Source organism: Anopheles moucheti, chromosome 2 (assembly GCF_943734755.1).
Source record: "Anopheles moucheti chromosome 2, idAnoMoucSN_F20_07, whole genome shotgun sequence".
Classification (NCBI taxonomy): domain Eukaryota; kingdom Metazoa; phylum Arthropoda; class Insecta; order Diptera; family Culicidae; genus Anopheles; species Anopheles moucheti.
The window spans coordinates 77,529,313-77,544,124 of record NC_069140.1 but is presented as its reverse complement, the minus strand read 5'-3'; the positions used below and the strand labels follow the sequence as shown (position 1 = coordinate 77,544,124).

The 14,812-nt window shown below is 40.4% G+C and overlaps 1 protein-coding gene across 2 annotated transcripts; it reads right to left on the bottom strand.

Annotated features, from left to right (window-relative positions):
* Positions 1–839: 839 nt before the first annotated feature.
* On the bottom strand, positions 840–13,294 carry LOC128309479 (retinol dehydrogenase 14). 2 transcript variants are annotated; one of them, XM_053045880.1, is made up of 4 exons: positions 13,036–13,294; positions 4,634–4,816; positions 4,331–4,469; positions 840–1,663 (listed from the first exon to the last, which is right to left on the bottom strand). In XM_053045880.1, the coding sequence occupies exons 2-4, from the start codon at positions 4,754–4,756 to the stop codon at positions 921–923; spliced, it is 1,005 nt and encodes a 334-aa protein (XP_052901840.1). In that variant the 5' UTR covers positions 4,757–4,816; positions 13,036–13,294; the 3' UTR covers positions 840–920. The 2 variants fall into 2 exon arrangements, with proteins under 2 accessions (XP_052901840.1, XP_052901841.1); XM_053045881.1 differs by lacking the exon at positions 840–1,663 and adding an exon at positions 2,906–3,738.
* Positions 13,295–14,812: the final 1,518 nt, after the last annotated feature.

Below are 14,812 nucleotides of genomic sequence, written 5' to 3'. Positions count from 1 at the left end.
GATGTATTGGTAGCGATGCCGGTCTTCGGACCAAAACTCCTTACGCAAGACTGACTATCTGGCTACGAGTAGTCAAATAAAGTCAAAAATGGTAGACCTCTTGAGGTTATTGTGCCGATAAAGTAGAATAGTAGCAGGCCGCTTGTTGCTTCTACAGAATAAGCAAACACATCTGCAGACAGTACATGAGGACAGTACATGAGATCTCCCCGTTTACAGTCCTGGTAGTAACGAAATAACGAGTGAGCAATGATTTGTTTGAGCACTTGAGCAGTTCTCTAGCCAAATCATGTATTTCTTGGCAAAGTTTGAAAGATTCTGCTGCTTTACTTTCTCCAGACATCTATTTTGTGCTGGGCGGTGAAGAACACTAGCGCCGGCTCCATGTTAAGAGGCTTCGTCAGCAAATGGCGTTGTGACGATTTTCCACGTGTTTGCCCAAAACCTTGTCGTGGCGTTGTTTTTAAGGTGACGCCATTTGTTCAAAATTCGAAAAAGTGGCCTTGATCAAAAAGTAGATTGTAAACAATACACTTTTAACAACTTTTATTCGAAATTTAAACAGAAACCCTCTAAAGGGTTTTTACGGCCTTTGCCGTCTACGGAATTTACGAGATGCCAAATCCTCATTTTGAACAATTGGGACAAATAAAAATAATATTGCATACCTTTAGGCGTATAAGCTCTGCTGTAAGTCACTGAGATGCGACAACATACATACCTGAAATACAAAAACGTCTCTTCAGATTAGTAATGGGTAATGTAAATGAAAAGAAAACACGACGCTTTATGTATCAACTGGCAACACCATCACTCACTGGCACACAATATGCACACCAACATATTTATTACAACCCTTATCGCTAAAAAAAATCGTACATTACAGCTGTCCGGATGGAATGTTTGCATTCTTCCAACCCTCAAATCTGTGGATCTTCGTCCGTGAGCTTTACCAGCTTCTTGGACGCTTCCCACAACGCGTGCTGCCGGGCGACGTGCTGTACGCGCCGATTCAGCTGATGCACCGAGCATCCCCGGAAGTACTGGCCACTGATCGTCTCCACGTCCGGCGACACCGTCAGATAGATGCTCGTCCGCGCACCTTCCTCCGGCGTCCGGAAGCACATCTGCACCGGCTTGAACAGGATGCTGAGCGGGAACGGTACGTTGCGCCAGATGCCGGTATCGATAACGCCCGGGTGCAGACAGTTCGCCGTCACCTTCGTACCCTGCAGACGGCGGGCCAACTCCTGCGTGAACATAATTTCCGCAAACTTGGACAGATTGTACAGATGGATGGGAAACAGCGAGAAGTAATTGACCGGGTTGATGCTGTTAATGTTGGCCGGGTTGAGTGACGCGAACCGGTAGAGCTTCGACGACACGATCACGATGCGACCCTGGTCGGACTTCTTCAGCAAATCTATCAGCAGATGGGTGAGCAAGAACGGTCCGTAGTAGTTGGTCGCCATCGTAAACTCCAGCCCGTCCGGTGTCACCTTGTTGTTGAAGCCCTGGGCAACGCCGGCATTGTGTATCAGCACATCAATTACCGGCTCCGTACCGACAATTTCCTTCGCAAATGCGCGCACCGACGGTAGCGAGCTGATGTCGATGTGCTTGATGAGCAGCTTCGTGTTTCCCGTTTCGGCCATTATTTCCTCTGCAAATGGGGCGTTAGTTTTAGTAAATCGCATCACAGTAATACGCATTCACTACTCAGCACACTCGATCTGGCAGAGGTTTGCATTGGAAACGTTTGCCACGGTATTAAACTGAACATTCCAAACAGAAGCCGAAATTGTTAATTAGCAGCCAAAATAAGCGTTTAAATTTTGTAAATAAGCTTTGGATTAGTGTGGAAATGTTTTAATCGTATGCTAAGTAGGTATTCAAGTTTTTTAAAAGTACTTTTACTTGAAAAACTCGATATGATTTTTAAATCCGTAAAAAAAGGTTCAATGTACAAAATGTTTCGTGTAAATGGTACTTCATGTAGGAAGCTTTCCGAAAAGCTTTTCATGTGTGAAATATTTCACCGAACGTTATGTTAATAAAATGCATTTTTAAGAAGTAATGAGGTTTCAAAACCTATAACACTGAAAATATACTCTTTTATTACAACAAAACATTTCATAAATGGTCGATGAAATACTAAAAATGCGAACTCCGATTTATTAATTGATAGGACAACTGCTCAAAATTCAAAGTGAAACTTTTCATGAAATTTTTCACCATGTTTTGTACAGTGTGTATCAAAAACATTGTTGAAATCAATTTTACGTTGCACGTAAGTGAAAGTGAAAGAGTTTCTACTTAAGTTGCATCAATTTGCTACATTAAAAGAGGAAAATTAGAGTAACATCGAGAAACAAATTTCAAAAATCCTGCCTAAAGAAAGTTTGCCAAACAATGAGAATGCGATGAATTGGTCATGAAAAAATCCATTTGAAGAAAGTGATAATTGAGAAATGAATGTTCTGGAAATTTTCATACTAACCCACTAACCTAACAAGTATTCTGCCGATTCATCTTACTTAACCAATGAATAATGGAATTGACAGCAAATAACTACTAAAAAACAATAAAAAAGTAGCAAAAACAAATACCCCATTCTTGATGAGTTTTAATAAATGAATGCTTTCTTGCATGTCGCTGTAAAAGTAGGTGAGCGTAAAAACAAAACCTCAGCAAAGCGTAAAATGAAAAAAAAACCATAAAACGATCACACGAGCAAATGAAGCAAGTAATGCAAAAATGGCCAGCCAGCCAAAAACGAGCAGAAACCGCAAACGAACGGGGCAAACATATCGTTCGCACACCGTACAAAAACCCGGCCGGTCAGTGACTTGTGTCGCGCCCGCGTAGACGACGGATCAATAAATTTATTCATCAAACACCGAGGATCATGTGACGTTAAATGCTAGAGTAAAAGAAAAACACACTTAATGGACGAACAACATGCACGGACGGAGAATGTCTGGACGGCGTCGATTCCAACCACGGCTGGGGCTTAGATTTTGGGATCACTCTCAGTCAGCTTGACGATCTTCGCCGACTCGTCCCACAGCTTGCGGGCCCTCTCCATGTCGCAAATGCCCGCGCTCAGGTTCGCCTCCTTGCAGTCCATGAAGTACTTCCCGGTGACACCCTGCACCTCCTCCGAGCAGGCGAGATACAGTGACGTTTGCGCACCCTCGGCATTCGTCTTGAAGAAGCTCTTGATCACGCGCATCGGCAGCGTTAGCGGGAACGGTACGTTGCGCCAGATGCCGGAATCGATCATGCCCGGATGCAGACAGTTGGCCGTCACGGACGTACCCTCGAGCCGGCGGGCCAGCTCGCGCGTAAACATAATGTTGGCACACTTCGACACGTAGTACAGGTACGCGGGCAGGCTACCCACCGGGTTCAGATTGTCCAGGTTGACCGATGCGAAACGGTACAGCTCGGACGCGACCACCACGATACGGCTCGGCCCGGTACGCTTCAGCAGATCGATCAACAGGTGTGTCAACAGGAACGGCCCGTAATGGTTGGTGGCCATCGTGAACTCGATACCATCGACGGACTTTGACTTCCGGAACGTCTCCGCAAACCCGGCATTGTGGATCAGTACGTCCAGCTTACGCTCGGTTCGCACCACTTCGGCCGCAAACTCGCGCACCGAACTTTGCGAGCTGAGATCGAGCTTCAGCACGGTTACGTTCTGGTTGCCCGTTTCCTTCACTATCTCATCTGTGGAGGAAAAAATCATCGGTTTCATCGCTAGGGTCTGTGGTGGATCTTGGGGTTTTGGATACGCGCCTCCGCGAAGGTTGTGGTAGATACACAAGCGGCAAGTGTTTGCGCCTTTATACAAGCATGCCGGACATGCACGTGCAGTAGAAGTGGGAAAATGTTTGTACAAAAAGCTTATCGGCTAGGCTGGAACTTCTGCTACGACGGCAGCGACGACTGTGACTGAGCGGGTATATACAGGTGGATCGAATTCGCGGTTCGAAGGCAAGGTGTACTAAGAAGAGTTTCGCTTCTGTACTAAATATTACCTTAGTACCGACGATCTTAAACCAACTAAGATTAGGTGATTTTCGAAAGATGTTGAAGATGTTACCATAATTTTATAGCAAACTTAATGTATAATGATATTGCATACTAAACGAGTTAAAATATACTAAATGATTCAATTCCTCCATAACCAAATTTTGCCACCAAATACTAGTTTGAAGATCTCCCCCTGTCGCACTACACCATAGAAATAGCCTCGAATAGCTGTAGCCATTTTATTACGTTAGTATCGCTACACTAGCATAAAATGGTCCAATCCTACCTTGCGCCTGCTTCGCCGTTTCCATGTTCCGGCAGGCCATAATGATGCGGGCACCTCGTTTAGCCAAATCACGGGCAGTTTCCTTGCCAATGCCCGAGTTTGCACCGGTAATGATCACCGTCTTGCCTTCCATCTTTCGCTGCACAAAATGGGATAACGAACGGAAAGTTTAGAATAAAAGTAGCAAAACAACGACCCTGCCGTTACGTTCAATTGAACGTCAACCAGCTTCCCCCAACGGAGAAGGGGGGGCTTTTTCACGGTCACCACCACCACGCTTTCACGCTTTCGTAGTATGCTTACAGTGGAGGTAAAGTGGCCGCAGGTGAGGTAGAGGTAGTATTTGATTAGTGACAGTACGATCGCAACCCCCGTAACTACGGATGCTATCGCCGTCAGCGGATCGTTGAACCCGAGAGGCGACATTGTTTTGCTGTTTTTTGTTTTTTTTTTAATTTTCTACAGTGTTTGTTGGGGGTAAGTGGTCTAGAAAAAAAAGAGATGAAATTACACCGGAAAAGAAAAGAAATAGATTAGTTCGGAGGTGTTGGATATACTGCTACCTAGCTTTATTTAGTAGTGCACGGATATTTTGGCGGGGTTTTTCTTCTGTACAAATTACAAATTACACAAATACTCATGCATAACGAATGGCAGGAAGTTAGCTACGTTTTGTTATTCATTACCGGCCAGTGCATGTGTGTGTTTCCATTGTGTTTTATTTCTAATTAACTTCCAGATTGATTATTTTCAAGCTACTATAATTAGTATGCCAAAGGAAAACTTTTACCGTACGACGCTAATTAATCGATCGGTTGTGTAATACTTTGATGTAACAAATAAAATTGCATATAAACATTAAGTAACGTAAGTATTGTAAGTATGTTGAATAATTGTAACAGAAAACTGTACATGAAATTAAATAAATAAAGGAGAAGATTATCAAAGTGCAGGCAATCCCCGAGATACGCAGATCTTATAGGCGAGTTTGGAGACACGCGGTTTTGTAAATTTGACAGCTGAGTTAGTTTACAGCACTAATCTTAGCAAAAAGGTGACTAATTGATCGAAAATACCTTGCTTTGTCATATAAAACATTTGTTTATAACTTATTGTAATGTAATCTTTCTAAAAATCTCTTCATACGCTGAATAAATTAAGTGCAAAGAAGAAAGTGGATTCTGTAACTTTGAAGTATAAACGAAATTCGACTCGGAATATAATTTTTGTGTCCACTATAGTAGCGTATCTCGGGGACTGCCTGTACTGATTTAGCTCATTACATCACAGCGTACTCAATTTCTGACACCAAAATACATTTTCTACAGTTGGATAACTTCGGCTATCAAACTAAAGTGTCCAGCTGGTTTTAAACGATACCTGATGGTAATTTAAGATTGCCTTCTGTGCCTAATAACACTTTGCAGAAAGTACAGGTAAGATGGAAACCCACAAATAAGTCGAAAAATGTCGAAATTAATTCCAAGTTATTATAATTTACGATAAAATGCCAATGGACATCCTGAAGAATATGTTTTTGCTCAAAACTCGAATGAAATATCAAAAAAGTTACAATTTAATATGGAAGACTTGATGTTTTTTCTTTAAATATCTTAACTTCTGAAGATGTTTAATAAATATGAATAATGATTTTAGGACATTTTTAGATGGATAGCAAAGTTTCACGCCATTTGGATTAAGAATTCATGCACTTGGGATGTAATGAGTGACACATTTATGACTATACAAATAATTGAAACCGTGTAACCGTGTGTGGAGCATTAGCAGTAGTTGATTTGAGGTATAATTGACAAATATATTCGATGTACATAAAATAGAAATAAAATTTTAACATCTACAAGCTTTGAAAGCTCACTGGTTTCGTTATAGTAGTACCGGTCTATTACGTAACTGAACCGGTTTCGAATTCCCTTTCGACTGTAATCCCCAGCACGCAATACTGACCGACTGCACAAGTAACAGGTACACAAATAAAATAAAAGAAACCCAAAATCCCAAAATGACAGACACGTCCTCCAGCGAGATTGTGGTGTCAGAAAGGAAAACGAAGAGTACTTCCATTCATTTGAGAGTTTATTAGTTAAAATACCTGTCAGGAGTATTCAACTTCCAAGATTAATTAGAAATCATTTTTGAAAGGTAAAATTATCCGTCTAAAGCTTCAGCCACATTTAACTTCTTCGATAACAATGCAGCAGATGGTACCGTATGATTGTGTAATGACGCAGCAAAATATAAACTCGACGTATCAGAACAGGTTCGTCGCTTGCAACACCCCCTACAGCTCGAGGCCATCCACGGTGGCATAGACCGCTCATTAAGGCCTTCCCAAATATTTCATGCGTAATCTTTATTTTCACTATCGATCTTAACAGGCAGAGAAGAAAAAAGCACGATCGTTTCTGCGTCGATCGTACGTCACCGCACAGGGAACATTGCTGAACCTACGCGTTCGCGGGGCAGTAGCATTCCTACGATCTTTCACCTGCCTCCTCGTAATAGCATAACCTTCACCGTCAAATAGCCAGTATCCATTACGGCATCGGGAAGCAAAGGGAAGACGTCTCCAACGGTTGCTATCCATCATGCACCGCAGTGTCGCGCATCGCGCATGGAATCTACTTGCCTTTTTTTTTTGCAAACTTTTAATAAATTCAATTTACATCTCCCGTTTTCGGAATGAACGTATGAGCTAGCAAAAACACCAGTAAATGCTGCCTCGCAATCGTATTGAATCAATATTTGCTAATTGTGGTGGGGTTTTGTTGTTTTTATGCAAATCTTCTTCCTTACTTCCCTCAATTCACACGGGAATAACGTAGGAGACACTCCTTGCCGTCTCAAAGTGCTAAACACTCCCTTGGCCACTTGGCTACAAAGACACGAACGATGTCAGGTTTGTTGTCATCCACCACTGGTCACGAGCTTCCTCGATGTCTCGAGTGGCGCGGATGACGATTGTTTGTGGAACCAACCTACAGAGTGCCCTAAAACTCCACTCGACTCCGTCAAAATGGTTCGTTAAAGGCAAGCAAAAAAAAAAGAATAAAAAATAAAAAAGGCAAACGCTTTTCTGTCCAATTGAACCACACTTAACCGCACCGAATACGAGAACAGAACGCTCAATGCTAATTACCTTAATGTGGCGTAAGAATTATGAACGAAAGCCAAACTGATGAACCACAAAAAAAAACAAACCAAACAGAAACAAACTTCCAAAGCTTATTTGTTCGTCTCGAACCCGAAAGAATTGTCCGAATGGTGGGCTGACGAACCCGGATATGTTGGCCAAGATAAGTAGCATTAGAAGCGAAAAAATAACCACAAAGTACGACTTTATTTTTTGGTTGTTGTTTGGTCCAACGCACAATGCCGCAGCATAAATAATTTCTTATCGTCATGAAGTGTTATGATGGCCCCCCCAGCGGGGTAATATGTTTCGTACAATTGTACGCTTATTTGCGTATCATCCGCGTTGATTTGGTATGATCGCTTTGTGGTGCTTCTTTGCGCAATCGTTGCTCGTTCTGAATGGTTGATTGTTTCTGCCGATTCAAGGATTCCGGGAATTGAGTCTAGACTATGAAACACATTGTTAAGCATAATGAATCGTTGCAATCTCAAATAGGTTGCAAACTCTCATAGCACATTTTTCGGCATTTGCTCATGTAATTAGGAGGTGTTTTCTAAGGTTTTTACCTTTGATCTTTTTGATCTTTTTAATTAATTCTGCCCTATGTTCGCCCATCTTCCATAGAAATATTATTTAAAATCAGTTATCAGTGGAAGTCTGACAACAGACAGCAGGTCGGATGGAGATCGAATGCAAAGTGATCTCATCATTCTGCCCTCTAGATTGGTAGATTGCATCCGATTTTATGGAAAATGCATTCCTACTAGAGATGGGCGCGCTGAGTAAGAGTGAGTGAGTGAGTTGAAACCTTCGAGAGAGTGAATGAGTATAAATCAGCACGCAAAGTTTTTATGATTCCTTTAACCACTCTTTTGCGTTTATACTCACTCTCACTCTCTGTGCCGACTAGATACTCATTCACTCACTTATCACTCTTTAGATTATAATCACTCTATGAGAGTGAATAAAGGTGTATTATCACTCGTTTGAGATTGTAATGTGTTCTTTCTCTTGTTGGATTGTACACATTAAGTAAAACAGGAAGAATGTAAAAGAGAGTGACAGTGTTTTATAATTCGTTTTGGATTCAAATCAGTGAATAGGAGTGAGTGAAAGTGTTTTATCACTCCTTGTGGATTCAAATAATGCTGTAAGTATATTAAAAATGAATAAAGAATAATTTATCACACCTACAGAATTATTTCAATCCAAAACTAGTGATAAAACAGTTAAACAGTTAAGTTATAAAACTTAAGTTATAAATATAGAGTGATTATAATCTAAAGAGTGATAAAACAGTTTTACTCACTCCTGAGTGAGTTTCTAGTCGACACAGAGAGTGAGAGTGAGTATAAACGCAAAAGAGTGATAAAAACATTGATGCAGTGTAATACTTTTTAATGAATCTCAAAAGAGTGAGTAAAGGTTTCAAATCTTTAAACCCACTCTTTGACTCATTTGACTCTTTGACTCAAATCATTGAAAAGAGTGATTATTCTCATCTCTAATTCCTACTGATTAAAGACAACGATTTTACAAAGTTCACCAAGTCTCCAAATGACACTCAAAGAGGGCGATGAGATTTTTCTTTGATGAACGGAAGATCAAATCAAATAAATTCAAATCCAGCACGAAAAGACAGTTGAACGCCAAGGTCACGAAAATGCTGAAAAAATGTTAGAGTTTATGCATGAGTAGCCATTGGCAACATTCTGGACCAAAGCGAGAGAGACCAAAACATTATAATAAAATTTTAAAAATAAACTTTCAAAACAATAAATCATTGATAAATTAAGGCACCAAAATTCATCATTTTGATAAATATTTGGTTTGGGATGGATCAAGCCTCTCACACAGACCTGCGACTGAGCGTGCTCACGTAAATATTAGATCAGTCCATAAAAAATGGGTTGTTCAGCCATTATGACAAAGAAAATTTGATCATTGGATTGAAATAAAGCACGCAGCATGTAAAGTAGCCGTAAATAATACGAAGTACGCCAACGAAATAACCCCACACATAACAACAATGAAAAAAACAAACCTATGCACTAAACGAAGATAAATTTAAGTTGTATAATTATTTTAAAGCAAACCCCACCCAAGCGTAGTGATGCAATACGCTGCAGTATCTTTTCTCGCTTTCGAATCGATGTCATATGTTTTGCATTTGAATTAGCATTCTTATGATGGTAGTATTATGCTTATGACTTTTAAATTCGGGCCCTATCCCTTATTGCCCTTACGCTTCAACCGAGTTGGGGATGGGCCTTAACTAGAAAGGTCCAAAACATAGCTTATGCAACCGTTGCTCCAGCGAACTGCCGGTAAAGGTTTTATGGAATCGTTTCGGAAAGATGACCTCCCGCGCTGATCACTGAATTTCGTTTCGGTAGGCGAAGATCGGCGTTACGGAACCGACCGACCGTCACTGCACAGTTGATCGAAAAGTTTTCTCTGTGTGTGTGTGTTTTTTTTTTATAAATCAAAACAAAAGTGAAATCTATCACGTGTGATTTCGTTTTGAGGGATTTTTTTATTATGTGGCCACATAAAAAGCAAAAACCTCCAAACCCTATGAGTCCAACGCGTGCGTTTAGTTTAGGTGATAGTTGTTTTCGAAGTTTCTTGAAGAAATTTTGGGCGATTTGTTTTAATTTAGACCTATTTTACAATGGAAATAGGCCCGAAAATCTGTAGGTTGATCCGAGCAAAACAACTTTCCCAAGGTGCTATAATCAATAAGGGTACAGTAAACACCAGCAGAGTGAGCAATTTTTTTGCAAACCAGCAAACCAGTTTTTCGGGATAAGGCAAATCGCAAGGAGGAAATGCCTTGTGTCAACTGTTATTTTCGCTCAACACAAGCGATGTTGGAAATACGGTACTGCCGTCATAATAGAAATTAAATAAATAAAACCAGTTTTATCCCCTCTCTCAGGAATAACTTCAACTAAATTCCAGTTTGTTGATGAAGAACACTAACTGGAATTTTGTTGAGAAAAACAAAATCCGTCATAATTTTATGCTATTTCACCTTTCGAGCTCCAGACCAGGTATTTCGAAGCACAAAGCTGCTTATTAGCAATCGGCAGTAACTTTGAACCAACCTGCTGTTATAAAGAGTTTAATTCATCTCAGTCCTTTAGTCGTCTTACGAAACACTCATAATCCTCGTCACCAACATATACAGAGGACACATCCCATCCTTTCAATTCCTGTAGAATGACTCTGGGCATTAGAGAAATGGTTCTAATGTCTTGAAACAACAAAGCACTTATTTCATACCATCAGTAAATTTTCGAGTTCTACGAGAAATGGATCTTCCAAGTGTTCCATTGATGATTTTAGAACAGTACTAATGGTAAGGAATGATGATCTTTCTCGATCAACAACTGATGATTTAACTTATAAGAGGGTTAACTGAGGACTCAATGTGTGCTGTGCTTAATGAATCATTTGAGAAGAATGATTCAAATGACTCTTTAACGAGGAATGATACGAAACAGAAATTGACTCACAAAAGATTCATAAATCCCCAGCGCAGTGATGATTCATGCCCCTCGGTGGCCTAATACGGAATGATAGTCGTTCTTGTTTTTGGTAATTGAAGAGCGAGGAGAGTTCATGAATCTTTGCAATAGAGATTCCGATTCAATTTGAGGTCAAAGATTCATTCAGACTCATGAATCTGAATCATGTTAACCCAATACTAAATTTATTTCTTCAAGGCGATCCTCAACTTATGACTTATAACTTATCACGATTTAAATCATGAGTGAGTTAACTGTAGTTTTTACACTTTTAATCATTGTGAGTGAGTTAAATCTTTATTCTAACTCACTGACTCTGATTTCAATTTTTCAAAAGAGTAAGATTTCTCATCCATGGGTGATAATAATGACCGATTGATTCTATCATGGTATTGATCTTCACAGTTTCTGAACTCTCCATTTTAGGCTTAAGTTTCTGAAATGATCCATCTTTGACAATAAGCTTTAAATAAAAAAAATAGTTCCAGTAACCCAAATGCGAGAGTTTGCTCGTTAAAAGAGGTATTTGCGTAGATTTTAGATTTTTTTATCATTATTCGTCCAATTTGCCGTTTGTCTTTTGCGCCGAATGGTAGCGACAAGCATACATCAATTAAATGCCACTTACGACCCACCAGTTCAAGTTGATCTGAGCTAATGATTATTTAAAAGTTATTATTAATTTTTTTTTTGTGGCTCCTGTTGAGTGCCTCACTAAAACACAATATCTTTCCGAGCTGACATGAATGCGTCAAAATATAAAATGAGAGAGAGACGGATTCATAAGTAATGGAATGGTGTTCATACGGAAGCCGCCATTTCCTAGCTATTCACGTGCCACCGCCAATTGGTAAACACTCGGACGGCAATTTAATTGTTCAAGATTTATAAAGCTTATAATGCACAACGGAAGCAACCGTCTGGTGGTAAGGAAAAATACCACACACGTGTGAATGGATAAATAAAGCATGAGCTTGGACGCACCTCAAAACGTGTTGTGACGTTTTTCGCAACAGTGTCAGATGATACTATAAATAAATCGTTAATTTTGCACACGGGACGAGGGTGGAAATGATTCCCGATACGCGAAGATTCGCTCATTATACAGCAACGTGCATAAGACAACAGAAAACCAATTTTGGCATTTCTTATTCCGAAATCAAAATAGATAACGCGTGGAAGAAACCCAAACAACCTGCTCGTTATACACGCGTTCGCAAGGCTCATCATTCATCCACGCTTCTGTAGAGGCTTTTCCACCAATATAATGAACCTTCTTCGTGCCACAACGCCACAACGCCACCAAGCAAAGCAACCCGCGGGACACGTTAGCAGCCTTACCTTGGCGACTGCCCAGACAGATTGCAAATGATTGCTTGGATAAGGTTTGACAGTTTTCTTTGATTTTGCTTTGCAGGCACGCAATGTCGTAACTGGTCGCGCTTTGCGTGCCGCAAGCTATTGCACAGGGCACGTGTTTTTGGGGCCAAATTCCAAACCGGACAATGGCTACCACAGGCTTTCATAATACATTGATTTGCGCTTTACCAAACACATCCGGAGGGTAGAGAGGGTAAACCCTCAGCAATGCGAAGATACGCATGCAACCAAGTCACCCTCGATCGTGAGATATCGGGTAACGCATACAGCATCTAGCATAACCGCTATATGGCGAGCTTTTTAATGTACATTTTGATTAGCTTGCTGGTTGGAAGACGAGTTCCGTGGACATCCGAGACAACGGTATTCTACACCAAAGCCAAAAAAAAACCCGCTTGACCCATTTTCGGCCTTTCCTACATTCCACCAGGTTACATCGAGCTTTCTCCTTTAACTTTTCCCGTGTATTCGTTTACGGTTTTCGGCGATAGTGTGTTTGTGTGTTCGTGTTGCTCGTTCTTTGTATTGCACCCTGTCTAACGTACTCTCTAATCGACCAACGTATTGCTACAGCATCCAGCAAACGGTTTCACGGCATGCAATCATTATACCGCTTTATGCAAATCTCAAACACTAACCTTTCAACCCGGCGCTGGATTATATAGTACGATAATTGACACTAGCGCATACACACTTACACACACGAGCGCGCGCGCGCTCGAGCACTTGAACTTTCGCGATTGAAGCTCACCGTTACAATGGATGCACCCACGCACACGCTTTCGGGATGTAAGTTGCACCCGCGTTGTACCGCGCAAAACACAAGAACAATGCACACGGTGGACGGAACTTTCAGGCGAGCGCACGACACACACTCAAACCGACTTGCTGGATCGGCGGCTACGATCGAATTGAATCGGTGTGTTGTGTGCCGCTCGGTCGAAGGTGCCGCATTTACGATCGCGATCATGGCGAAGCTATACCTTTTAGGTGAGCGTTATTCGGTGAATACACATCGCGAGAGAACGCCGTCTTGCGTTATATTTAATAAATAAATATTAAAATAATAATTAAAGGTAATAATAAAGATCTAGGATGTCCATTTCATTTAATCTCTTTTTAAATAATAAACAATTTTATTAGATTTTTTCATCGTTTCTGCACTTATAGCGTCGTCTTCAAATGGTGAATTTATTTACATTAAATACAATTTTATTTAATTTGTAAAATATAGTTTACATAAGTATTGAAATGGATTACGTCTGGGGTACTGTGTTTACATGGTAAATTGTACTGTGCAAGACAGGAACTTTACCATCCATGTAGCCCTTGGTGTAAATGTCAAGGCTAAAGTGTTACTCACCCGTTACTATGGTGCAGTGAGGATCAACCTGCGCATAATTCATGTAATAATTTTATTGTTTTATAACTACAATATTTACCAAAATACATCATAGCGAGATACGGCAATCTATTTATGCTCTATTTTACTCATTTATTTGTAATAATGAACAGAAGCTGGTGTGCTTTAATTTTACATCGCTTGATGACCACTGGCTGCGTACAGTGGCCTAGGAAGAGGATCGTTTGCAAATCGATTTCAAGTGCGTGGCCTTCGCCCTGAAACGTTACTGTCGGTGTAATTGAGAAACATGAGCCAATAATGTGTTATCGCCATTTTCAGGGCTATTCACAATTCTTTATTTAAATCGTCTGTCCTAAATTTCGCAATTTTTATTGTAATTAAGGTATTTCGCAAATTTAATTTTTTTTCTCGTTAATTTGTTTTTTATTTAAACAATAAAATTTTCCGAAGGTCGGCAACATCGTATAAGTCAGAATAAGCAACAATTAATCCAAACTATTGAAAAGTTACGTGAAAGTAGCACCCATCATTGAGACGACCATAAAGCCCAACGGTCCATTGAGAGGGAAATGTCTTCACGCCACTGCCAATAACTGCCACACACTTACGTGCATTGTTTCTGCGCAACAAACAGTGCCATATAACTATATTTCTACTCTCGCTAGTAATTGCGGCTTTTCTGGTTTCACTTTTCATGAAATTATTAGAGGGTTTTATTGTTTTGCACAAGCATTCAGTACCATCATTCAGGTAATGTAACGAACGTTAAATCCATCAAAGAATTGAGAGACACTGCTGAAAAGAACACGTCTTTCAGCATTCTAGCTAATCAGGCCTGATACCTACCTTCTTGATAGAATATAGGTTTGGTGTTTTCCTCACGGGGCCCAGCCATTCTATTATGATAACTTCGTTCTTTTCCAACATGCCCAGAGGACATTACTTGATATCTCTAGTTTGATTTAAGAAGATCATCATTTAAAAAAAGTAACGAAACCAATGGAGCTTTGAGGCGAGTTAGTCTTTTGGATAGTATGAAGTCTTCCTAT